The sequence below is a fragment of the Prionailurus viverrinus genome, chromosome B4 (assembly GCF_022837055.1).
Source record: "Prionailurus viverrinus isolate Anna chromosome B4, UM_Priviv_1.0, whole genome shotgun sequence".
NCBI classification, from domain to species: Eukaryota; Metazoa; Chordata; class Mammalia; order Carnivora; family Felidae; genus Prionailurus; species Prionailurus viverrinus.
This window is the reverse complement of record NC_062567.1, coordinates 66,954,320-66,982,057: the sequence shown is the minus strand read 5'-3', so window position 1 is coordinate 66,982,057 and position 27,738 is coordinate 66,954,320. Positions and strand designations below refer to the sequence as shown.

At 36.8% G+C, this 27,738-nt stretch overlaps 1 protein-coding gene across 6 annotated transcripts in view; it reads right to left on the bottom strand.

Annotated features, from left to right (window-relative positions):
• PPHLN1 (periphilin 1) overlaps positions 1-27,738 on the bottom strand; it is a 143,483-nt gene that overhangs the window by 70,059 nt on the left and 45,686 nt on the right. For 4 of the 6 annotated variants that reach the window (XM_047864876.1, XM_047864870.1, XM_047864873.1 and 1 more), the window contains 3 exons: positions 13,714-13,925; positions 3,857-3,913; positions 1,112-1,191 (listed from right to left, as the gene is read on the bottom strand). In XM_047864876.1, the coding sequence (XP_047720832.1) occupies positions 1,112-1,191; positions 3,857-3,913; positions 13,714-13,925 (349 nt within the window). The remainder of the gene's footprint in view (positions 1-1,111; positions 1,192-3,856; positions 3,914-13,713; positions 13,926-27,738) is intronic. The other 2 variants (XM_047864875.1, XM_047864871.1) reach the window with 1 other exon arrangement.

Sequence of the window (27,738 nt, the reverse complement as noted above, 5' to 3'; positions counted from 1 at the left end):
CCCTTCTCAATTTGGATGTTTTTTAATATCTTTTTCTTACCTAACTGTTATGGGTAGGATTTCCAGTCATATGTTGGTTAGAAGTGGCAATAGTGGGCCAATTGTCTTGTTCTTGATCTCAAGGAAAAGCTTTCAGCTTTTCACCACAGAGTATGATGTTAGCTCTGGCTTGCGATATCAGGCCTTTATTATGTTGAGGTTCTATTCCTCTATACCCAGTTTGTTCAGAGGTTTTATCATGAATGGATGTTGAATTTTGTCAAATGCTATTTTTTTGCATTTATGGAGATGATCATATATTTTTATCCTTCATTTTGCTGATGCAATATATCACACTGCTTGATTTGTGGGTAATTCATCATCCTTGTATCCCTGGAATAAATCCCATATGATCATGGTGTACGCTACTTTTAATGTGCTGTTGAATTTGGTTTGGCAGTATTTTGGTTGAAGATTTCCACATGTACATTCTCAGAGATACTGGCCTATAATTTTCTTTTCTCATACTGTTCTTGTCTGGTTTTGGTAGAAAGGTAATGCTGGCCTCAAAATGAGCCTAGAAGTATTACCTCCTCTTCTATTTTTTAGAAGAGTTTGGGAAGGATTAGTATTCTTGAAATGTTTGAAAGAACCAGTGAAATAATTTGAGAAAATTATTTAACTTCTGAGCCTTTTCTATAAAATGGATCTAACTACTTATACCATGGGATTTCTGTATGCATACAAAAAATATATATATTAAAATATAACTAGAATCAAGTAGTTATACAATAAATGTTAGGTCTCTGCCTTACTCATGTCTCCCAAAATAAAAGCACAGTCCCATTAAATATGCCCTATGTGAATATTCATCCCCATCTTGTTATGGTCAAGATGCGCAATGGCTGAAGTACCAATTTTAGCATAATCTGTGGAAAAAAAGTCTTTGAGAAAACTGCTCATTTATTTTGATAGCTACCTTCAAGTTGTGGTTACTTAAGATTCAAATATTTAAATGCAGCCAATTATCCTCATTAGGTTTGACAGTAAATAATAAAAGCACCTGTACCAGACAGTCCATCTCGTTTACTTTGTAATTCCTCTTTAAACTGATTTTTAAAATATAACAAACCTTTGATGAAGGAACTGCTGAAGAACTTGAGGGTGAAGTGTCTCTTGATGTTTTTAAAGACTGAACAGGTCTCTCTTTACCTGTTTAAGAAAACATAAAATGCAATTTTCTAGCTCATTTGTTTTCAATTAGAGTGACTTTGTAATTGAATAAATGAGAGGGGGCGTCATAAATTCATTTTAGTAGTGAAGTCTTCATTACATTATTAAGTTAAATCTGTTAATACCTAAGTCCACCTATCTCTTTCCAGGGCTGTGCACCATAAGAAATTTCAAATAACCTAGAACCAATGGACATCATATTTGGCAATTCAGGCCATATCAAGGCCAGTTAGCCAACACAGAACCACTGAGAAGACCTCCAGAATGGCAAAAGACTAAACTCATAAATGCTTCCTCCTCCAAGTTCCTAAAAGCTAACTTTTATCACAATAAAAATTCAAGAGTAGTTATTATATAAATACCACAAAGAGAACTAGCTAATTAAATGACAGCTCAAAGCAAGGGGTATGTAGGGAAATATAGCAGATATTTACTGAAATGTTTAGTTTAAAAAATGAAAACTAGAAAAATTATAATATGGAGCACCAATCCAATGCCTGGTATGAATGAGTACCCAAATATTTGTTAAGTGGTTAAAAATAAATCTGTGTGAAATAATCATTACCCTTTATCTTCAGTCACTATAGACACTAATGTAGTGCTATATATATATCATTATTTTTATAGAAACTGAAGCCAGAAACTAGATTTAAACAATATTACTTGAGTCAGTTCAACAACACAGAAAATTGTTTTAGTTAAATATAATCATAAAAATAACGATGAGCTGTTACTGATACAAAAACATTTCATTAAACTATTTGTATGTGTCAAATATAATATAAATTTTCTGCTCTACATTGCTAAGAAAACTGACAAAATTAAACTGCAGAGAAAAGGAGAAGGTGCCACTAAGTTTGGAGTGACATGGAAGCTGGTCAAGACTAGACAGTGGGTTAGGGCCAAGAAAGCAGTCAAGAGCAAAAGCAAAGACAAAACGACCTTGAAACTGAGGCAAAGCCAGCTTCAGTCACAAAGCCTCTTAAGCTCTTCCTGCCATGGTCAAGATTGCTAAGTAAGAGCCTAAAGGCTCAAGGGCAATAGTGAATAACATCTCTTTCCAATGTCCTACAAACCTGGAAAGCGTTTCACTGCAGGCACTTCTCTCACCTCCCCAGGGACATCTGGTAATTTTTTACTGTCACCAGTGGTAGAGTGCCATTGGCACACAGTAAGTAGAGGCTGGGGATGTTGCCAGAACACCCTACAAATGCACAAAACAACATCTCCCAACAAAGAATTATCCAGCCTCAAATGTCAACAGTCCCAAGGATGAGAATGCCTGCTCTAGGCACAGTATTCTACCTCTGAGACTCCAACAGTCTTATAAAAGACGTTAATCCTAGAATCTTTTAACTTGTGATGTTAAGAGGCTTTCACAATAAAATCATTTTAAAAATTCTTGTAGACCTTAAAAACCAAAAAATACCAACCATCCCTACATCCCAAAATGATTAAGAACACGGTTTATTTAGTCATTTTCTACTGTATTTCCATTGCATATGGCAAATTCCACATCATATTGTGACAGTGTCGGTCTATTCCACTGCACCAAAAGCTCCAAGTATCATAGCTTATTTCTGAATAGCCAGGGCCTACCTCGTTCAAGTCCTTTAAGAAAACAGTAAGTAAAAAATTAGGTGAAAAGATAAATTATTTTTCTACCCTTAGGATACAGTGACCTCCCCATTCTATTAAGATAAGCAATTCCTTGAAAGAAGTTGAGGGCTTGACCAATCAGCACAGCAAACTATGCTAATTAAAGGCGTATTTATAGGCTCTCAATTCTGACACAAAGCTAGACATGGAACAAGCAGCTGTTAATCTCTTACTCAGCAAAATCTGACAAACACGAAATCAGCACTGCGGGTATGTCAATTACAGTACCAAATGTAGTCTTGGGATCTTCCCAGATTATAGCTGCATTAAGGGCTAATTTAAGCAGATTTCAACCAATTTCAGTGTGCAGAAGCAAAGAATACTGAAGGGTAGAGCAAGTGGTAGATCATATCTCCACATCTACTCATATATACCTGTTGCATGAAGGGCAGGGACAGGCAAGAAGCAAAGAATAAGGAAAAAGGATGCTACAACAGAAAGAACACAGAAAAGAAATTCTCTGATCCTCCTGTTATCAGGTCCTATGTGTCAATGGTTTGTTTATTCTACAGATCTCCATCTCCTTTGAGGTGGCTATTCCTGACCAGGAATGGCTAGGCCAGACAACCAACTCACATATTCCCTCCATATCCTACTACCTATATCTATTACTATTAAATTCTGGGGGCACCTGGGTGGCTCAGTTAAGTGTCCGACTTTAGCTCAGGTCATGATCTCATAGTTTGTGAGAACCCCATGTCGGGCTCTGTGCTCACAGCTCAGCGCCTGGTGAGCTCAGAGCCTAGAACCTGCTTCAGATTCTGTCCCTCCCCTGCTCACGTTTATGTGGGGTGGGTGGGTGGGTGGGTGTGTGTGTGTGTGTGTGTGTGTCTCAAAAATAAATAAACATTAAAAAACATTTTAATTCTGGTTCCAACTAAAGACTAATGGAGCAGTTATACACTTTTCCCATTTCTGTAACCTCTTTCAATTCAAGTCCCCCACCCCTTCACAATCCCAAATCAAAATCTAGCTCAAAACTCACCTCTTTCTGGATTTCCTTCATTCTGCCGTTTGTAGGAGGCACCAGCACGGATGGACTCTAGGGAAAGGTGGGCAAGGAGGAATTAACACCAGCACCTCTGTGCCCAGGAGGGACAAGAGAAGAACCCAGAAGTAGGAGTGATGAGAACAGGAACTTCTGAGTATTTGCTGGTGACCCTAAACCCTTTCTTTTCTACCCTGCCTTCAAATTGGGCTGCCTGAGCAACAGCCACTGAAGAGTAAGAACAAACAGGAGAAAATTTCTGTTTTTAAGATCAGAAGCTAATTGGGTATAATAACAAAGTGTTAAGATTAGGCTAACCAAGGATAGCATGAGCAGAAAAGAATGAGAAAAGGGTTATATGATAAGACACCTAAAGCTGAAGACAAGGATCAGGTCTTACTCATCACTGTAAGCACCTATTCTAATCAACATAAAGTTGGCAAAGGATTGGTTAAAAATGACACACACACGCGCGCGCGCGCGCGCGCACACACACACACACACACACACACACACACACACACACACTCAAGACAGAAAGATGAATCACCACTAGGAATTAAAAAGAATACTGGCAAAGTTTTCATGGTGTATCATATCAGTTACCTGGGCTTACAGTAACTATCTGCAAAGGTCATTCTGACTTACTCTCAAAAGTAGCCCATTACTAAATCTTGCTACTTCTTTTCATACAAAATTTCTCATATATGGATTTTCTTTATAAACAAATCCACAACTACTGTCTTGCTAGAACCCCTAATTGCCCCATATTTACAATCTTGTAAATATTTTGTTAGCTTCCTTACCCACACATCGCTTAGTGATGCAGACATAATTAAGTTTAAATAGCATAAATATGCTAATAAGAGCTCCTAGATATCTTTCCAATAAGATGCAAACTCCTTAACATTACAAAATTTTCTAGTACAGATCTCAAATTGCCACTTTAATTTTTTTCTGAGAATTGTTTTGGTACAGTTAGCACCTTGCATTAAAAAAATATTTTAAGGGGCTGCCTGGATGGCCCAGTCAGCTGAGTGTCAAGACTCTTGATTTCAGCTCAGGTCATGATCTCAGTTTGTGAGTACAAGCCACGCACTTGCGCTCTGCACTGACAGTGTCGAGCCTGCCTGGGATTCTCTCTCCCTCTTTTTGCCCTGCACACGTGTGCTCTCTCATTCTCTCTCAAAATAAATAAACTTCAAAAATATATTTTAAGAAATATGCCAACATTTGCCGTCCTACTTCTGCAAGAATGTTGTTAAAAGATGCAATATCCTCTCCCTGTGTTAACTGATCTGTCATCAGGACAATTTTTGTTCCTCCTCAGCAGGTGATCTGTTGTTTTTTTTTCTAAAGTACACTGTGAACACTATTACTGAACAGTTCTTTGTTTTAGCTAAATCCTTATTCAACTACAACTGTTCAGCACCTTCACAGTGGCATTTACTCTGACTTTGTCACATGTTTCTCCTATAGAATATTCTTCACCAATTTACTGAATCCTTTTTTGTTATGTGTTTATTTGATTAACTTGCTTCAAATTCTTTGTAGATCAAGAGATGAGAACACTGACAATTTACAAGACGTGTCTGGAGTCTAGGGATGGCTCATATTAGCTGATAATCGTGGTTTGTCCACATCTCTTCCAAACTCCAAGTTCAGTGACTCCACATCGGTAGCCTGAGATGGTAGTATTCACTCCATGGCAAATACTACAAATCACGTGCTGTTCCCCTGGAGAGTCAGTCTATCAACACACTACAGCTGCTGTGTTTATTGATTTATTGATTTTGATACCAAATTTCAGAGACACTGTAGTAATCACATTTAACTACAGATTCCTATCCATAAAAAAAAGCTTGGGCTGTTTAATAATATCCTAACAGACCGATAAAATCACCCAGCTGAACCCAGCTCAAACTGCAGATTCATAAATAAGTGCTTGTATTAACCCACTAAGTTTTACACGGTTTTGTTTAACACAAGAGATAATGGAAAAAACCCTATTATGCTCACACTCTTCATCTTAAGAGTTTTAAATTATCTGTTTATATTAAAACTAAAGTGTTCTCCTCTTGTATTCTATTATAGTATTTTAATGATTTAAAAACAAGTTTTTCTTGAGTCACCTGGTGGACTCAGTAGAGCATAGGACTCTTCATCTTGGGGTTGTGGGTTTGAGCCCCAAATTGGGCACAGATTACTTAAAAAAAAACAAAAAACAAAAAACAAAAAACAAATAAGGGCACCTGGTGGCTCAGTAGGTTAAGCAACCAACTTAGGCTCAGGTTATGTTATCGCAGTTCGTGAGTTCCAGCCCTGCGTCAGGCTCTGTATTGACGGCTGGAGCCTGGAGCTTGCTTTGGATTCCGTGTCTCCCTCTCTGCCCCTCCCCTGCTCGCTCGCTCTTTCTCTCTCTCTCAAAAGTAAACATTAAAAATGAATAAATAAATTTCAAAAAACTAAAAAATAAAACAAGTTTTTCTTAATATATTGCCATTTGGTTCTCATGCCTTTGTACTTCTGTGTTTGTCCTCCTACATATTACTAACTACATATTTCTCTTTCTTCTCTGTTGGTTATTATTTCCTAAATATGAGTATTCCTCCTAACTTCGTTTTTGCTTGCTACTCTTACATGGCTCCAACCAACACTATGAATACAAATGTCTCTTAAATCCACTTCTTTCACTCATACCTTTATACTTCTAACTAATAGGATGCTACTCCTTAGCTATTTAGCCTTTACTTCAAATTTACCTCACAGGTGATCTTACTAAGCAGACCCTAACTCCCTGCTTGAGAGCAGGGCAAAAAGATTCAACACTTTTGCTGTAACATGCTAAATAAAGTGAACTCCAAATTAGGATAGAAGAAAGAAACTAGGAAAGGACAATTCTGAAGGTGGCAATATGAAAGTCGAAATCCAAGTCAATGCACTGGTAAAGTAAAAGAATAAATGAGGACGAAGATGAAGAGGAACATTGTTTCCACAGATGAGGTAAAAAGTTCTTCCCACCGAGAAGCAACTTAATGTTTCAACAAACATTTAAAAGTATTATAAGATTTAACAATATTTGGTGACTCTTTGAATAGAATAGCTGATATGAACATCAACAATATCTGATGACTCCTTGAACAAAATAAAACTTCAGACATTACCTTCTTCTGGAAAGTGATGATGAAAAGAACTAGACTCCTCCAAGCCTACCAACTATTATTAATTTATTGATAACCCACGTAAGAACAAAGGACACTGCTAGGAAAAAATATTAAAATCATCATTAGAGAGGATAAAGTTAGGGACCATGTCTTAAAACCTTTCAATTCTTGGTACAATGCCTAACATACAGGAGGAAAACAGGTACTTCTGCATGAAAGTCTTATCAGTAAACAAACTTCACAGAACAGGTAGGACATTCACATCTCCTTTGACAGCTAAAGCTGTGAAAGAGAAATGAAGATATGAACACATGAAGATGTGGTGGCTACACAGATGCTAAGGAAAGGATTTATTTTCTGGATCATGGATAACGACATGAAAATTTGGGGCTCTTGGTTGGGAAGAACATGATTTGCCAGAGACCCTATTGGTCAAGAAGGTATGAAAGAGAAAATGGAAAGGACACAAGAGAAATGGTCTTGTGATACAGACACCAAATAAAAATGACAGAAAAAAAGAAACTAGATAAAGGGGTAGAGAAAGCTTACACCACCTCTGCTTCCCCAAAACAATAATCTCTAAGAGGTTAGAGATGTAACAAGTAAAGGTAGATTAACTATGAATATTTGGAAGTGAACTTCTGAACAGAGCTCTCCTTTTAATACATCAGCTAAAACCACATGGGCTTGCTTTTAAAAATATAAATAAAACATTATACTAACTGTACATATTCTGAATGTATGCTGACAAAATGTATTAAGTCCCTAAACAGAGATGTTATAAATGCCTACACATATGGAAACATCATTAATTGATTACTGTTTTTAGAATCTCAATCATTGTGATGCCAGAAAAGTTATACCTGTATTCCTAGGATTCACCCAGGAAACTCATAGCCAAAGCTCTCGTGAGTAATCAACAGATTCTCAATCAAGAACAATATATTGTACAATCAAATTTAACACCACAATAATACATTGGATCAAAGTCCAAGATCTTCTAAGAAAATACTAAAGTATAGTTCAGGATCTCCTAATATGATACAACTCATCCGAATAATCCTTCTCCACTTCCTTCCTTCTACCAACTTCTACTCACTCTTCAGACATTACCTAAAATGTCTATTCCTATGGAATGTCTGGTTTGTCCCCCTCACCAGATTATAAACTCAGAGAGCAAAGACTGGATCCCTCTTGCTTGGCAAACCATTTATGTGAAATATATCTTTGATAAATACAAGACTGTATGAGTACTGAACACAAATACAGTCACTTTCAAACCAAAAAATGCTATGATATTCAGCTGCCAAGAGAATGGGTTTGTCCTCCCTGTTACCTAAAATATACATGCTCTGATTTCTATTACCATCACCACTCTAAACCTGCACCAAAGAAGCCTTCTTTTCAAATGTAGAATTAAACCTTTAAATTTATTGGAATTTCAGTAATAATCCAAAGAGTCATGTCGACTTCCAAATATATTCACAGCCAAAGGTCTTAAGACATGTCTCTTTTCCCATTACACTTAAGTTTAATAATGGAGTCTACCTTCCAAATACACTCTTCTCAAAATAGTATTTTTAATTCTTGTACATTTTCAGTCATCTTAGAAGATGTGCCTGCAAAAAGGATTAAACACTGATGAATGACAGTCTTTAAAATGATATTCTAGGGGCACCTGGCTGGCTCAGTCGGTTAGGTGTCTGACTCTTGATTTCGGCTCAGGTCATGACCTCACGATTTGTGTGTTTGAGCCCTGCGTCGGGCTCCGTGCTGATAGTGCTGAGACTGCATGGGATTTTCTCTCTCACTCTCTCTCTGCCCCTCCCCTGCTTGTGTGCGCACATCTCTCTCTCTCAAAATAAATAAATTTTAATTAAAATAAAATAAAAAATACAATACAATACAATACAATAAAATAAAATAAATCTTCTATTCTTAATAACAGCTGCTGATCTCAAGAAAATAAAGGGACACTGGGCCCAAAGTCAGAGCTACAGAAAAAAAGATATATCCCAACAAAAATAATAAGCTTGCAAATCTTCCACAGTAATGGAATTTTAAAAATTCTACCAAAATGTCAAACAGCCTAATTAATGTATAAGCATCAGTGGTAAATCTGAATAATCCATAGGCAAATGTTTAGAACAAATTAACAAAGATGTAGTTTCTATGTATTTAAATAATCATCCCTAGAGCCACAATGGATTTACAAAGCAAAACAAGGTAATTTTTATGTCCCTTTTTGATAGAGCAAATTCATTCTAACTTAAGAGTTTCAAGAAAGCACCTGATAAAGTCTTCCATGAAATCCTCAAGAGAAAAGGAAGATAAGAGGATCACAACTAGTTAAAAATAATGCAGAAAAATGGTTGAAGTCCACAGAGGTCTCTAGAGGTTTCTAAATTTGGCTATCTGCCAGTCAACATAATTATTAATGACTAATAAAAAACCCAAAGCATATTTCCTTTGTCGATGAAACTGCTATTTTTATCTGCTGCAAATATACAGAATCACTGAGATTTTAAGATCCCTATAGAAGAAAATAATAAGCTAAAGTTAATTATATGAAATTTAGCATTCCTAGATTTCTTTTAATGTATAAACTACATGAAAAAAAAAGTACAGGCTGAAGGGCATTTTGTTAAATAGTAATATATGTGAAGATGGCTTAGGTTTCAATTGCCTACAGTCTCAATAAGGGCCAGTAATACAGTCCAGTTGACAAAGTAAAAGTTCACTTCTGGCATCACAACTTAAAAGGAACAGAAAGAAAATTAGGAAAGCAAAGTTCTGAAAACATGTCAAATAAAAGCTGAGGGAACTAAATATACTTGAACCTGTGGGGGGAAAAAAAAAACCAAGAAGATTATGATCGTATTCTTCAGATACATGAAATGTTACAACATAAAAAAAGAAGAAACATTTTTATGGCTCTAAGACAAATAACTAGTATTGCATAGATGTTACAAGACAAGCTTTAATTGTATCATAAAAAATGAACTATACAAAGATGGAAGTACTGGACTGTGATATAGTAAATTTATCACAGGAAGTATTTTAACAAAGAATGAGGACAGGAAACTGTCCTGAGTGATTTCTGGTATCACCTATTAATGTTAAATAATTATCCTCAACAAAAGAGTAAGATAGGAAAATAATGAGATTCAATTGAGAAAGAGGACGAAAAACGGAAATAAATATCTGAGAGTTGACAAATGGTGAAATATTTGGTTAGATTAATAGGAATAAAAATAATAAACTTCAAATAAAAATATACAGGATACATATACAACAATTTTAACTAGAACAGTATCATAATGAACAAAGGGAAAGGCAATGAGGTTAACTAGGACAACCTACACTTAGCATATAAATATGGACAACAAAAAGGAACAAAAAATAATATTATAGTGACAGGTATGAACAGGTAAACCCAATTAAGTTATAGGCAGAAAATTCTTATATATAAAGCACAGAATGAAAATAACATTTTGATTTAGGAGGATAATTACTCTACAAAGCAGTGCAAGGTTTACAGGTTTAACTCAAAAGGCTATAGAAGAAATTTAATCAAATACATATGTAGACATGTATATGTGAGTGTAAGCACAAAATGGGAAATAAGTAGTTAAGATAAAAAAGTAGTGAAAACCACTCTGTGACTTATAATTAATCATGTAAGAGATACACTAAATGCACAGAAGAATCAGGAAGAATTAGTCTTTAAATGGTTACCATGGCCAAACTGCTAGTGATTATTAAATTAAAATTACTCTGAAAAGTATGAACAAAAAGCAAAAAATTAAACTTAGCAAAATGACGGCATTAGGAAAGTAAGAAAATTGTTTTTACCTGTTATTTGTAGAAACATTTAAAATTTTTGCCCAAATTTTAACTTACATTAAAAAACTAAATTAACACATTGTTGTTAATTAACCCAATTTAAATGATAATTTAAGGACCCTGTTTCGCAGTCCTTTTTTGAAGAACAGCAAGGTGCCATCACTATCTGTGACATTTAGATTCAAAGCAAGAATTGGTATCAGAAATGTGTAACATAACAGTTACTTTTTCTATTTAATGTTTAAAATAAGTTCTCCATTAACTTTTTGCAAGATAATTTTATGTAACTATTCTGAAAAATATTTACATGAAAGGAGTATAGAAAAACATTTCAATAGCTCAGTCCAAAGTGTTACAACCCAAGTAACTTGTAAAGAGAGTTTTCCCAGAACAAACATTTTTCTTGATTAAAGAACTTAACTTTTGAAGCTAAATGACTTAATAATATAAACATGAAGGCATACCAAAGTCATATGTTCTATTTCACTCAATTTGCACCGTATTTTAGTTTCCCAGCTTTCTCTGTTATCTATTCATCACTCCAGATAGTAAAACAATTTGACCACAAAGGATGGGGAAAAGTATACGGAGACCCTAAGACAGGAGCATCACATGTGGCTTCCCTACAATTTCATCTCAAGATTTTAAAGTTTTGGCTACTAACTACCAGGCGGAAAGCTGACATAAAATTCTTCCCTAAAAATATGTTTTAGAGGAGAATTGGAAAAAGACAAATTCACTAATAATTAGGTTCACTACAAGCTGTCAAGAATCTTAAGCTTCCATTTTACTCATGTTTTGTTCAAAAGCCTTCATAATCAGTTTCCAAAGATACTTTCCTCCTCTCAATCATTATATTTGTATTTAAGTCAGACACATCAAAAAAAAAATACATCTTCTCAGAAGGTGTCTGGCTAATATTTACATCTGTGCATATGAGTGCACTTTAGAACTCAGACGTTATTTATCCTCTTGAAAGGGGAGAGGGTGGGAAAGAGGGAAGTAAAACAAAGGAGAAAATACCAAACTCTAGAGCCTGAACTCCACAGAAAAGCTTTCAGTTACCTGGAACTATATGTTTATTTTAAGCAAGTGGGCATATGTAAGTTACAATGTTTGTTATAAATCCTTCAAATGACATTCTTACCTCCTGTATGACCATTCATATACATGTATCCAAAAATATTTTTTTTTTGGAAGCCCCACTCTACTTAGCTCTGAAATCAGTAAAAAATTGATAAATTTTCGTTAAATAAAGGAATCCAGCAACAGCTACAATGGAGACAATCTAATGATTTGAAGTAACCTTGTCTCAGTCCGAACATGTAGGAAGCAAATGCTGTTAAACTAAAACTCTTATACTTTGGAAGAACATTTAATAGGAAGGAAGTTAAAAAGTAAAGAAAAAGAGAGGTGCCTGGGTGGCTCAGTAGGTTGAGCATCCAACTCTTGATTTCAGCTCAGGTCATGATCTCACAGTTTGTGGGTTTGAGCCCCACATCAGGCTCCATGCTGATAGTAGGGAGCCTGCTTGGGATTATCTCTCTCTCTCCCTCTCTCTCTACCCCTTCCCTGCTCATTCTTTCTCTCTCAAAAAATAAATAAATGAAACTTAAAAAAAAGGTAAAGAAAAAGAAATATCCTTGACTTTTCTGGTGTCTGTATCTTGGCTTGTAATTCTCCCCACCTAGAAGACACTTTTACTTGTAGAAATCTGAAATAAAAGATGAGCCCAAATGTCGTTTCCTCCATGATGTGTTCTTCTAACCCCCAGAGTGAGAATCTCTCTCACCTTGACCTGCTCATGCCAGGTTAACTCATTTATGACATATCAATTCTTATATCAAAGTTATATTTTAGGGGTGTCTGGGTGGCTCAGTTGGTTATGTTCAACTCTTGATTTCGGCTCAGGTCATGATCTCACAGTTTGTGGGTTTGAGCCCTGCGTTGGCCTCCACATTGACAGTACACAGCTTCTTGGGATTCTCTTTCTCCCTTTCTCTCTGCCCCACCCCCCACTCATGCACTCTCTCTCAAAGAAATAAAAAATTAAAAAAAAATTATCTTGTATCTGTTATATTTACATATTGATAAAATTGTTGTTAGTTAAGGGGAAAATACCTAAATATATTCCAGTCCCTGGTGACGGGGATATCCTTCTATCTAACACAGTGCCTTGCATTTAGCAGGCAGGAGGAAGTGTTTGTAAATGAGCTCAACTGCAGGCAGTGGAGTCCAGAAAGATAAAACAGATTATCTAAAAAAGTTGCTTCATTTAATTATTCCTATACATACTGAGCAACTCAGCCAGAATGCCATGCTATGATTGCACAGAATGCCATGCATGTCTAGGTACTCCAAATAAAACAAACAAACAAATTGGAGGTTGGAAAAAAAAATGAACCTAAGGTAGGATTTAGCTCTAGCATCTATAAATAAGGCTACACCTTGTATTTAGGGGAAACCACTGAGATTTTTCATGAAAAATATACTAATCAGATATATAGAGATAGATATCTTCTACTGACAGAAGACTGAAGAGAATGGACTAATACAGGAACTAGCAGAAAATATAAGAGTGTGTAACTTTCCAACATGATTACAAACACACATCTTCTGTGTTGAAGAATTAGAAGTAAAATGTCAATGTGGACCACAACTTGAAACGGTTCCAAAAAAATCTGTGTGGTATTTATTATACTATTCTTTCAACTTTTCTAGAAGTTTCAAAATTTTCAAAATAAAAGGCTAAAAAAATTTCTCTCTTAGCAATACCTATACGGAAATCTGAATCAATACTTCCTCATTAGTGGAGATTGTAAAAGAAGTCTTAAAAATACATACTTCTATGTTGAGATTGATGGAAAGAGTATGTTTTGCTTCTTTCTGGAGAGTAGCTTCTACTACTGACGCTGGAGCCAGACCTGCTGTGTGGAGAATCCTTTCGACCTACAGGCGATTCTCTGAAAAAAGGAGGGTCTCTTTTATGAGGAGATCGGTCTCTTGCATAATGAGAAGGGTAGAAACTTTTTCTTCTAAAGCCGTCTCTCATGTCCCTTTGGGGAAAGAAAAAGTGAATTATATCCTGTAAGTTATATACACACAATACAAATGGCAAAAGCTCTGATTACAAGCTACTCTTTACTGTAATCTTGGTTCCCCACTCCCCCCCTTTTTTTAATCACCACTGAACTTCTAATGTCAGTCCACAAAATGAAATTTTATTGGTGAAATGTGATTTAGAATGCTACATTTCTTCAGTTTGGGGTAGAACCAAGTAGTTAAGGGCAAAAGTTACTTTATTCTAAGCAAACAAATTTTAAACTGTGAAAAACACAGTCCTATAGTCTCTACTTCCGTTTGCCATTAGCAATATTCCACAGAGCTACCACATTCTCAGTGACATCTAGAGAATGCCAAAGATTTCCCAAGTGAGACATTTAATGGACTATGATCCTCTTCTATAGTCTATACTACTGGTTTTTTAATTGCTATGATTTTGCTTCCCTCGTGCCAGCTGGCAATGTCTACAGACATTTTTGTTGTCACAGCTGGAGAGGAGGGGTTGCCACCTGTGAGTAGGGACCAGAGACGCTCTAAAATCCTACAATGCCCAGGACAGGTCTCGTATGTACACACACACACACACACACACACACACACACACACACACACACACAAACAACAACAACAACAACAACAACAACAACAACAACAAACTATCTGACCCATGATGTTAGTAACACCAAGGTTGAGAAACCCTGGTATATACCTATTAAGTCCTTGTTCTCTTGAGCTTGCATCCTTAGTGTACAGATTGTTGCTTACCTCTAAACACCAGCTTTTAATAACTCACCTCTACTTTTACAAATTGAATTTCCTTATTAAGCAATATAATCAATTCAAAGCAGAAATTAAGTCTGAGTTCTAAAACTTTAGAAAACAAAACCGACTTTAAAATATCAAAGCAAATCAAAATTACTAAAACTATCAAGACCTGGGCCTCTATTTAAACGAACACCCGGAGTCAAACAGGTTCTAATTGAAGATTTACCAAGTATACTTCCATATGAAAATTAAGGAACACTGCATTTCAGACAGAAGAATGCTGAGAGATAAACCACTGGCCTGTAATTTCAAATGCTCAGAAAATAATTTCAGGGGGTGCCTGGGTGGCTCAGTCAGTTAAGTGTCCAACTTTTGATTTCAGCTCAGGTCATGATCTTACGGGTTTTGAGATCAAGCCCCACATCACTGTCATTGTGGAGCCTTCTTGGTATTACTCTCTCTCCTCTCTCTGCTCTTCCCCCTGCTTATACACACATACTCTCTCTCACTCTCTCTCTCTCTCTCTCTCTCTCAAAATAAAAAAACATACACTTAAAAAAAAAGAAAATAATTTCAGTATATTGATCAGCAGTCCCTAATATTTAAGTTGTCATTGGCAGATTAATACCCAATACATATTGTCCTTACAGGTACAATTAAATTTCCTGGACCAAAGTAGAAAATAACTAAAACTCATTCATGATAAATGAACTGACAAAATACTACTGCCAGAATAAAGAATTCAAGAAATTCTAATACGTTCAAGTTGAGTTACCAAAACAACAGGAGCCATATCAACATCACTGAGAACCAAGTGACTACATATGCATTACACACATCTTAGGAACTGTACTAGGTGCTGGGGACCCAATGGTGAACCAAATGCATGGAGTCCCTCCCTCATCATGGAACTCTCAGGCTAGAAGGAGAGGCTGATATTAAACAAATAAACATAGGGGGCAGGGTACCTGTGTGGCTCAGTTGCTAAGCACTGATCTCAGTGTTGTGAGTTCAAGCCCCATGCTGGGCGTGAAGCCTACTTAAAAAAATACACAAATAGGAGTGACTGGGTGGCTCAGTTGGTTAAGCATCTGACTTCGGCTCAGGCATAATCTCGTGGTTCCTGATTTTGAGCCTGGTGTCAGGCTCTGTGCTGACAGCTTAGAGCCTAGAGCCTAATTCGGATTCTGTGTCTCCCTCTCTCTCTGGCCGTCCCCTGCTCACGCTCTGTCTTCGCTCTCAAAAAAATAAAAACATTTTTAAAAATTTAAAAATAAATAAAACATGTGAATGCAGTCAAGAGTATAGGCAGGGAGACTAATTAGGAGCTTACTCAGGCAGACAAAAGACAGTGGTAGCTTAGATAAGGTCAGAACAGGGGACTACTTTAACACATACAAGAATGTATCTTTGTAGACTCAATAGAACATGGTGAATGTCTGACTAATGAGAATAAGAGACGGGGGTTGCCAAGATGATTCCCAGAATCCTGGCATGATGGATTACTGAAATGAAAAAAACAGATTTGAGAAACTGGGGTGGGGTAGGAGATCCACATTTAGCCTTGAATATTTTAAGCTTGAGATGCTCATGTAACATCTTAGTAGGCAGTTGCCTACCAATGACATACCAATGTCAAGATTAGAAGAACCTTTTTGGCTATAACTATAAATTTTTCTATAAATAGATTATTATGTAATTTTTTCTATTTAAAGCCTTGGGTAGGACCTAGAATCTAGGACTAGATTAAGGGAACACTTAGGACTAGGAAATTACTACATTGGGAGAGAAATGGGCTATCTGAGAATGAAACAGAATAGCCACAGAAACATGAGGGAAACTGGTAAGTTACTAAGGAAGCCAAGGAAAGCCTACTCCAAGGAGGAGAATAAAGGTTTCCTACACTGAAATTAGAGTTCTTATTGATAACTTATCTAGGGTGTGAAGATACAGGCTCATATGCAGAGGAAAGAGTGCCTACTTTTCTCCAGCAGGAGGCAGGGTAAGGGAGTAGGCAAAAGGCTGAACTACAGTTTCCTAATCCTGACACCAGATGGCGGTAAAATCACAACAGCATAGTTCAGAACCACCAGCGTGGCCTGGGGTGACTGAATATCCTTGGGGTAAGTACACGTTAGATTTTTAATATCTCAGAGCAAAGTCTCACCTCCTCTTCACATCAAGCCCTCATATTTCCCATCATATTTAGCAAAAACCTCACAACAGGCATTATCTACTGTAAGTATCCTCTTTGACAAAGTGATAATGCTAGCCAAGTCCTTTATTCATGTTATTTTGTATGTATATACATTTTTTCATATTTCTATCTCTTTTATCTCTATATCCCAGTATATGTAAAGCACTATGGGGAATTACCCTGGTTCTAAAGAAGCTTAGTATGTTATGGGGTGTGGGGGATGGGGACTAAATGTTCCAGAACTGGTATTGTAATTCAGAAGAGAAATGTGTATTACATGGAAAACTCATCTGGAGGATCTTTAAGGAAAGATGAACACTGCTGAACAGATATATAATCAAGCCACAGGTGTAATAGCTATATTTAAAAAGAGAAACAGGTAAAACTAATTTTAGCAATATTTTTATTTAAGCCAGTATATCTAAAATATTATTAACATATATTCAAGATTTTAAAACTTAGTGAGACATTTTACATTCTCTTTTTCATCTTACATCTTGAAAATCCAGTACATATTATATACTAACAGATTAGATTATCTCAGTCAGAACTAGCCATATTGCAACTGGGACATTTGGCTACTGGCTGCCATACTAGATAGCACAGATTTAGATGGTAGGGAAAGTATTCCACACTTCAAGAAAAAGAGAAAGATTAAAGGGTATTATTGTGAATGAAAATAGAAGTAATCAGAAAAGCAAAAATGAAAAGCACTGACTACAAAGCAAAGGAACAGAAATTTTAAAGGGTAAAGGAGAGTTAATATAAAGTACTGCATAGACTGGCAGAGATCTCTACATTTAAGACCTTGGAGTCACGTGACCAGCGAATGGGTTGTCCAATAAAACTTTGGAAACCAAAGCAGATTTTAAGAAATAAGTATTTTCATAAATGGCTTTTATGATGTTTAAGTACGTTCTTTCTATCCCAACTGTCTCAAGGGTTTTTATTCACAAAGGATGCTGAATTTTGTCAAATGCTTTTTCTGCATCAATTGACAGGATCATATGGTTCTTATCTTTTATTAATGTTATGTATCACATTGATTGATTTGCAAATATTGAACCAGCCCTGCAGCCCAGGAATGAATCGCACATGATCATGGTGAATAATTCTTTTCATGTGCTGTTGAATTCGATTTGCTAGTATCTTGTTGAGAATTTTTGCATCCATATTCATCAGGGATATTGGCCTGTAGTTCTCTTTTTTTGCTGGGTCTCTGTCTGTTTTGGGAATCAAAGTGTAATGTTGGCTCACAGAATGAGTCTGGAAGTTTTCCTTCCTTTTTTTTTTTTTTTTTTTTAAACTATAGAAAGCTTATGAAGGAAATTGAAGAAGATACAAAGAAATGGAAAAACATTCCGTGCTCATGGATTGGAAGAATAAATATTGTTAAAATGTCAATACTACCCAAAGCAATCTATGCATTCAATGCAATCCCAATCAAAATTGCACCAGCATTCTTCTCAAAGCTAGGACAAGCAATCCTAAAATCAGTATGGAACCACAAAAGACCCCGAATAGCCAAAGTAATATTGAAGAAGAAAACCAAAGCGGGAGGCATCACAATCTCAGACTTTAGCCTCTACTACAAAGCTGTAATCATCAAGACAGCATGGTATTGGCACAAAAACAGACACATAGACCAATGGAATAGAATAGAGACTCCAGAATTGGACCCACAAATGTATGGCCAACTAATCTTTGACAAAGCAGGAAAGAATATCCGATGGAAAAAAGACAGTCTCTTTAACAAATGGTGCTGGGAGAACTGGACAGCAACATGCAGAAGAATGAAACTAGACCACTTTCTTACACCATTCACAAAAATAAAATCAAAATGGATAAAGGACCTGAATGTGAGACAGGAAACCATCAAAGCCCTACAGGAGAAAGCAGGAAAAAAAACTCTCTGACCTCAGCCTCAGCAATTTCTTACTTGGCACATCTCTAAAGGCAAGGGAATTAAAAGCAAAAATGAAATATTGGGACCTCATGAAGATAAAAAGCTTCTGCACTGCAAAGGAAACAATCAACAAAACTAAAAGGCAACAGATGGAATGGGAAAAGATATTTGCAAATGACATATCGGACAAAGGGCTAGTATCCAAAATCTATAAAGAACTCACCAAACTCCACACCCGAAAAACAAATAATCCAGTGAAGAATTGGGCAGAAGACACGAATAGACACTTTTCTAAAGAAGACATCCAGATGGCCAACAGGCACATGAAAAGATGTTCAGCGTCACTCCTTATCAGGGAAATACAAATCAAAACCACACTCAGATACCACTTTATGCCAGTCAGAGTGGCAAAAATGAACAAATCAGGGGACTATAGATGCTGGCGAGGATGTGGAGAAACGGGAACCCTCCTGCACTGCTGGTGGGAATGCAAACTGGTGCAGCTGCTCTGGAAACAGTGTGGAGGTTCCTCAAAAAATTAAAAATAGATCTACCCTATGACCTAGCAATAGCACTACTGGGAATTTATCCAAAGAATACAGAAGTGCTGATGCATAGGGGCACTTATACCCCAATGTTTTTAGCAGCACTTTCAACAGTAGCCAAATTATGGAAAGAGCCTAAATGTCCATCGAACTGACGAATGGATAAAGAAGATGTGGTTTATATATACAATGGAATACTACTTGGCAATGAGAAAGAATGAAATCTGGCCATTTGTAGCAACGTGGATGGAACTGGAGAGTGTTATGCTAAGTGAAATAAGTCAGGCAGAGAAAGACAGATACCATATATTTTCATTCATATGTGGATTCTGAGAAACTCAAGAGAGGACCAGGGGGGAGGGGGAGGGGGAAAAATAGTTACAAACAGAGAGAGAGGGAGGCAAACCACAAGAGACTCTTAAATACAGAGAACAAACTGAGGATGGATGGGGAGCGGGGTGGGGAAGAGGAAAAAATGGATGATGGGCATCGAGGAGGGCACCTGTTGGGATGCGCACTGGATGTTGTATGGAAACCAATTTGACAATACATTTCGTAAGAAAAAAATCAATATAAAAAAAAGAAGAAAAGAAATCAAGATATATATACTAAAGGAGTTAAGCCATTAGTTTTCTTCCAAAAGTTTGGCAGAGGAAGGAAAAGAGAAATGGAACAATATTTTGAGGGAAAGGGATTATTTGATCATATCTGGAGGGTGAAGGAAAAGGTCAATTTACTGTAGGACAAACTTTTAAACTAAGATGCAAAATATTAACTGATAAAGAGCCAAAAATCAACGGGAGAAAATGAGACAAAGGAACAAGGTAAAAGAGAATGGCACTGAAGGAAAAAAGAACATGAAAAGGGTAAAGAGAAAAATGTTCAAGAAGAGAAAACATGAGAAATCCCTCTTTAGAAGGCCTTTACCTGAGTAATCATAGAAATCATCAATAGAAAGTAAAGAAATCAAGAATGTGAATGGAAACTTGAGGCAGAGTAGAAGAGGGCGGGGTAAGTATGATTTAGAGCAGTGTTGCTGAAAATGCAGGTTCAAAGACATGGCTCAGTATTACCTAGGAAAGTGACAGAAATGCAAATTCAGGGGCATCAAACCACACCTACCGAATCAGAATCTCTAAGGGCATGACCCAGTATACTTGGGCTTTACCAAGGCTCCGCAGCTGATCCTGATGCACATAAAATTGATAAAGACTGAATTACAGAACTTCACTAACATATATAAGCACGTTACTCCTAAGTCGAAAGCAGAAATTCAGAGCTCATGATAAAGGCAGAACAAGTCCCAGTGATGACTGTAGCATCTGACCATACCTGTGGATACCTAAAGATAAGAGTTGAAAAACAAAAGAAAGAACTGCTATTAAAATTATCATCAAATCAGGAAGGAGAGGGACAGAGAAGACTGTGAGCCAGAAATTATAATCATCAAGGAGGAAAAAATGGGGTCCTGGAAATTACCAAAGAGTACAAAGGTGGGAAGAATGTGGAATAAATGGGGACATTCCAAGATGACACTGGAACAGTGGCTTGTCGGAGGTAATAAGAAGTATGCAAGAAGTCAACTCATGAATCAAGGAATTAGGAGGGAAGTGGGTTGTGAGAGAAGTTAGGTTCTGGTTATAGCAAAGGGATGGAAAGAATGATAGAAAATATATCCACTCTATTTTGAAATGAAAAGACAAAGTCTTTGCCCCAAGCTTATATTCTAATGGAGAAAACAGCCTATAAATATAAAACATTTCTGAGTGACTCATAATATAAAGTGGATGCAAGGCAGGCTTTTTTAGTTAAAATGGTCAGGGAGGACCATTCTGAGAAGGTGGTATGTGAGCAGAGACATAATAAAAGAAATGGAACTTCACAAAGAACAAGTTGTGAAGAGATGTGATTTATGTTTATAGTGATTAGACTAACTGCTCTGTAAAAGCATCATATGTTGATGTGAAGGGCATAATGATGAGTCAGAGGGTTTTCTGAGAGTTTACAGAATTATAACCCTGCACCAAAGTTTCAAATACTAGCCTTATCTACAGGGATTTACAGAAGCATCACCTAGTAGAGAAAGGGGGTTAAGACCTATTAAAGCCTTCGTGAACTAGCCGTCCAAGTACTGAAAGACCCTTCCAAAGTCATTATTATCTTTATGACATTAAGCAAGTTACTTAACTCTTTATGCCTTAATTTCCTCATCTATAAAAGTAGGGATAATATTACCTACCTCACAGAGTTGTTACAAGGAATAAATGAGATAACATATGTAAAGTGCTTAGAAAAGAGCCTGATACATAGCACGCAACAGGTATTAGCCATTTCTTTTTTTTATTTAATGTTTATCTTCAGAGAGAGAGAGAGAGAGAGACAGACAGACAGACAGACAGAATGCAGTCGGGAGGGGCAATGGGGAGGGGGGCGTAGACAGAGGATCCAAAGCAGGCTCCTACACTGACAGCAGTAAACCTGATGAGGGGATGAGGGGATTGAACTCACGAGGTGTGCGATCATGACCTGAGCAGAAGTCAGACGCTCAACCAACCGAGCTACCCATGCACCCCAGATGTTAGCTATTTCTTTATTAAAATTTTTTTTTTCAACATTTATTTATTTTTTGGGACAGAGAGAGACAGAGCATGAACGGGGGAGGGGCAGAGAGAGAGGGAGACACAGAATCGGAAGCAGGTTCCAGGCTCTGAGCCATCAGCCCAGAGCCCGACGCGGGGCTCAAACTCACAGACCGCAAGATCGTGACCTGGCTGAAGTCGGACGCTTAACCGACTGCGCCACCCAGGCGCCCCATCTGACAGTATTACCCTACTATGATTTCCATCAAATCAATAAAGGTTTGCAACAAAAAATAGCTAAATGTGCCAGTATAACTGCTTGATAGCTTTACCCTTCAGAAAAACAAAACTATGGAATCTTCCATATTAGGAGTTTAAAACCTACTCATAATAATAAAACCTCTGGAACAACACTTCAACTTGATTTCCCAAGGAATTTCCTTTACCAAGGATGAATTGTAGATAATTCAATGTCAAGAACTTCAGTAATGGAATTCAGAGAGTACACACAGATGAAGCACATACAAAATAAAAAGTAGGCAAAAAGACCACTCACTAAACTGGGGGGGGGGGGGGGGGTCAACAAAAATTTGCTGTAAAGAGCCAAAGACTTTGTGGGCTATATGGTCTCCATCCACAACTCTTCAACATTCTACTGTAGCACGACAATAGCCATAAACAACATGTAAACAAACGTGCCTGGCTGTGTTCCAATAAAATTTACCAGAAAAGACAGTTGGTCGGATGTGGCCCATGGGCTGTAGTTTGCTGATCCCTGACCTCAACAATTACATACCTCCTGACTGTTTTCAAACAAAGAATAAAGAGGTTATTTACAGCTTCATATTCCTCACAGAATACAAAGAAATGTATTGGGATTTTTTTTTTTTTACCCCAGCCCTTGCCAGTATCTTAAAATTTTGCACTTTAGAAGTTATATTTTGGAAAGCAATTACACCATGATAGAAGAATATGTTTTAGCTGACTTACACTTTCTTTTTTACCAGAGACCTGACTTCATAATAAAAAGCCCTTCTCAAAATATGTTCCAAAAAATACTAACCCACGAGATGTTGGTGTTTTTGATCTCACCACAAAATCCAAAGAGGGGTTCTATGGGTAAATAACTTTGGGAAAAACTAAGTTTAATAAAATTAAACATATTTATTTACAGTGGTACTTCTCAGAACATACCATACAGGCAGATACAGATTCAAAAATTAGTTCATCTGCTGATACATGGCCTTTTGCCCTTAATTTACTTAAACCTCTCTGAGCTTCATTTTCCTTACTTCTCTGAACACAGCAACTTTGCAATGAATGGTATCTATTATTATAGTTTTAGGTTTTCGTTGTTTTGTTGCAGTGATCTCATTTTTAACCTTCCCCAAACACATGGGTCCTCAAGTTTTAAAACATTTTACCTTAACTCTGAGACAATTTAGGGAGAAGAACAATTGATTCCCTTCTTGTAACACATATCATGATAAATTCAGGCTGGTTAAAAAGCTAAATGTTTGCAAGGAAGGGACAGAAGAGAAAGACCTCTCATGAGAAAAAATACTAATTATAAGTCTATAGGAAACAAATCATTCTGTATCAAAATAGCAGGTTTTAGATTACATGCTAAAAAGGGCTCTAAAGCTGGGGCACCTGGGTGGTTCAGTTGGTTAAGCATCCGACTTCGGCTCAGGTCATGATTTGAAGGTTCATGGGTTCAAGCCCTGTGTCGGGCTCTGTACTGACAGCTCAGAGCCTGGAACCTGCTTGATTCCATATCTCCCTCTCTCACCCCCTCCCCCACTTGTGCTCTGTCTCTCTCAAAAAAATAAACATTTATTTATTTATTTATAATTAATGTTTATTTTTTGAGACAGAGAGAGAGAGACAGAGCATGAACGGGGGAGGGTCAGAGAGAGGGAGACACAGAATCCGAAGCAGGCTCCAGGCTCCGAGCTGTCAGCACAGAGCCCGACATGGGGCTCAAACTCACGGACCGTGAGATCATGATCTGAGCCGAAGTTGGATACTTAACCCACTGAGCCACCCAGGCACCCCATCAAAAAACAAAAAACAAAAAACAAAAAACATTTTAAAAAAATGTTTAAAAGGGGGCTCTAAAGTTAAAAATTATGATTAGGTTTAAAGCAAATTTCCAATGAAGAGGGAAAATCCCAACACCAATGGCAAAGTCTTAAATATTAATGTTTCAGAATTTAATGCATGCTGATAAAACCACTCAATAAGATGGATATACCAATAAAAATGGTGAAGGATATGAAGACAATTCAATGGAAAACAAACACAAACAGGTATCACATCACTAAGTAAGTATTTAAGATAACCTGTTAAGTTTTCCTAATCAAACAGGCAGATGATCCCATTCAGCAGTGAAAATAAGGGTAAACAGACACATAAGCTTCCTCATGAATAATTAACAATTTGGGTTGGGCTGGAAATTGCTAGGATTCAATGGCCCTAAAAACAGAAAACATTACTCTAACAAAAAAAACTTCACATTAAAGGAACTCTCACAGATGCCTCATGACAATGAAAATGCAAAGGATAAAATGTTGGAAACTGATCCAAACTAAGAATGAAGTATGATAATTCACCAAGGCATAGAAAAGACACTTGCTCCATATGTTAAGTTACACAAGAAGTGTTCAATGTTAAGCTTTTACAAATAAATAAAACTCTTTAACTGTCAATGTTTCCAGTGTTTTAAATTACAGTGTACTAAGTGAATATTAGCTTACCACTTTTTTCATTTCTCTAAGCCATCTCTAATTGACAGGAGAGGTTAATTTAACATTTTGTCAAATTTTAAGTCACAACAATGGTAATTTTTCCCATTTACTATTAAGATTGATTTAAGTTAGCAAGAAAGAATATCCAGTGGAATTAAGACAGTCTTTTCAGCAAGTGGTGCTGGGAAAACTGGACAGCAACATGCAGAAAAATGAACCTGGACCACTTTCTTATACCATACACAAAAATTAACTCAAAATGGATCAAAGACCTAAGCGTAAGACAAGAAGTCATTCAAAATCCTCGAGGAGAAAGCAGGCAAACACCTCTTTGACCTCAGCTGCAGCAACTTCTTACTCAACATGTCTCCAAAGGCAAGGGAAACAAAAGCAAAAATGAACTACTGGGACCTCATCAAAAGAAAACACTTCTGCACGGCAAAGGAAACAATCAGCAAAACTAAAAGACAACTGATGGAATGGGAGAAGATATTTGCAAATGACCTATCAGATAAAGGGTTATTATCCAAAATCTATAAAGAACTTATCAAACTCAACACCCAATAAACAAATAATCCAGTGGAAAAAAGTGGGCAAAAGACATGAATAGACATTTTTCCAAAGAAGACATCCAGATGGCTAACAGACACATGAAAAACTGCTCAACATCACTCATCATCGGGGAAATACAAGTCAAAACCACAATGAGATACCACCTCACACTGGTTAGAGTGGCTAACATTAACAACTCAGGCAACAACAGATGTTGGAAAGGATACAGAGAAAGAGGATCTCTTTTGCACTGCCAGTGGGAATGCAAACTGGTGCAGCCACTCTGGAAAACAGTATGCAGATTCCTCAAAAAGTTAACAGAACTGCCGTACAACCCAGCAATTGCAATACTAGGTATTTAAGCAAAGGATATAGGTGTGCTATTTAGACAGGGCACATGCACCCCTATGTTTATAGCAGTGCTATCGACAATAGCTAAAGAATAGAAAGAGCCCAAATGTCCATGGATGGATGAATGAATGGATAAAGAAGATGTGATGTGTATATATATATATATATATATACACACACATATATATATACATATATATGTATATATATATACACACATGTATGTATCTATACATATATATGTATACGTGTATATATATATATATGTGTGTGTGTGTGTGTATACACACACACACAATGAAGTATTACTCAGCAATCAAAAAGAATGAAATCTTGCCATTTGCAACAACATAGATGGAACTAGAGTGTATTATGCTAAGCCAAATTAGCCATATGACTTCATTCATACATGGAATTTAAGATATAAACAGATGTACATAAGGGAAGGGAAGCAAAAATATAAAAACAGGGAGGGAAACAAAACATAAGAGACTCTTAAATACAGAGGATAAACTGAGGGTTGCTGGAGGGGCTTGGGGTGGGACGATGGCCTAAATGGGCGAGGGGCATTAAGGAGGACTCTTGGTGGGATAAGCGTAGGCTGTTATATGCAGGGGATAAATCACTGTATTCTACTCCTGAAATCATTATTGCATTATATGCTTTAACTAACTTGGATGTAAGTTAAAATAATAATAATAAATAAATGGAATCATACAGTAAAAAAAGAAAAAGAAAAAAGATTGCTTTAAGTTGGAATGATGACTCCCTTTGGAGAGGAAGAAGAAATTTGAGTAGGGGCATGAGAAAGCTTCTGAATGCAAGTAATATTCTATTTCTTAACCTGGATTGTGGTTACAGTTATAGTAACTCAGAGAGCTGTACACCCTAATCTGTGTATTTCGTATTTGTTATATGCTCTAATGAGTGTTTATGAAAATGTGATAAAAATATACCTTATCAGTTAACATGATGTGAAAGGAATTTTTAAGAATATAAACAGAACTTTTACCTTTAAGAACAGAAATTTAAAATTTTTTTTTTTTTTTTTTTTTTTTTTTTTTTTTTTTTAGAGAATGAGAGTATGCAAGTGGGACAAAGGGGAAGAGGGAGAGAGAATCTTAAGCAGGCTCCACTCTCAGCACAGAGCCCAACACAGGGACCATGACCTGAGCCAAAATGAAGAGTCAAACGCTCAACCAACTCAGAGCCATCCAGGTGCCCCAAGAAAAGAATTTTCATTTTTACTATTTATTTTAAGGAAAAACAAATTGTAAGACCACTTACTGTCTGAAAATCATTAATACATTTTAGGGGCACCTGGGTGGCTCAGTCAGTTAAGCGTCTGACTTCGGCTCAGGTCATGATCTCACAGTTTGTGGGTTTGGTCCCCAAGTCAGGCTCTGTGCTGACAGCTTGGAGCCTGGAGCCTCCTTCAGATTCTGTGTCTCCCTCTCTCTGCCCCTCCCCTGCTCACACACACACACACACACACACACACACACACACACACTCTCTCTCTCTCTCTCTCTCTCAAAAATAAATAAACATTAAAAAAAAATTTTAAATCAGGGGCGCCTAGGTGGCTCAGTCAGTTGGGCATCTGACTTCGGCTCAGGTCATGATCTCACGGTTCATGGGTTCGAGCCCCGCGCTGGGCTCTGTGCTGACAGGTAGGAGCCTGGAGCCTGCTTTGGATTCTGTGTCTCCCTCTCTCTCTGTCCCTCCCCCGCTCGCACTCTGCCTCTCTCTCTCAAAAATAAATAAACATTAAAAAAAAAAAAAAAGATTTAAATTATTAATACATTTTAATGGTTTGTTTTGATCACTGTGGCATTCATCCACCAACATGGTGTCAGGTCATCTGCCCAGTGGACCACTGAGAAATCAGTGCAACATAAATTGGATGCTCCACCTCAGGATATTCTCTCTGCAACTTATATTATGCTGTTATTTAGTTTTGTTCTTATTTACTTTTCCTTTATTCAGAAAAATGTTACCTTAACACTGCAATTCTTAACATTTTTTCCAAATATCATGATTCTCTTTACCCAACCTACAGAAGTCAGTGAACAGATTCAAAGACAATCTTTTACAAATAAAACATTAAAAAAATAACCCTTTATAACAAAAGGTTAAATTTAAAGATTTTTTTTAACTT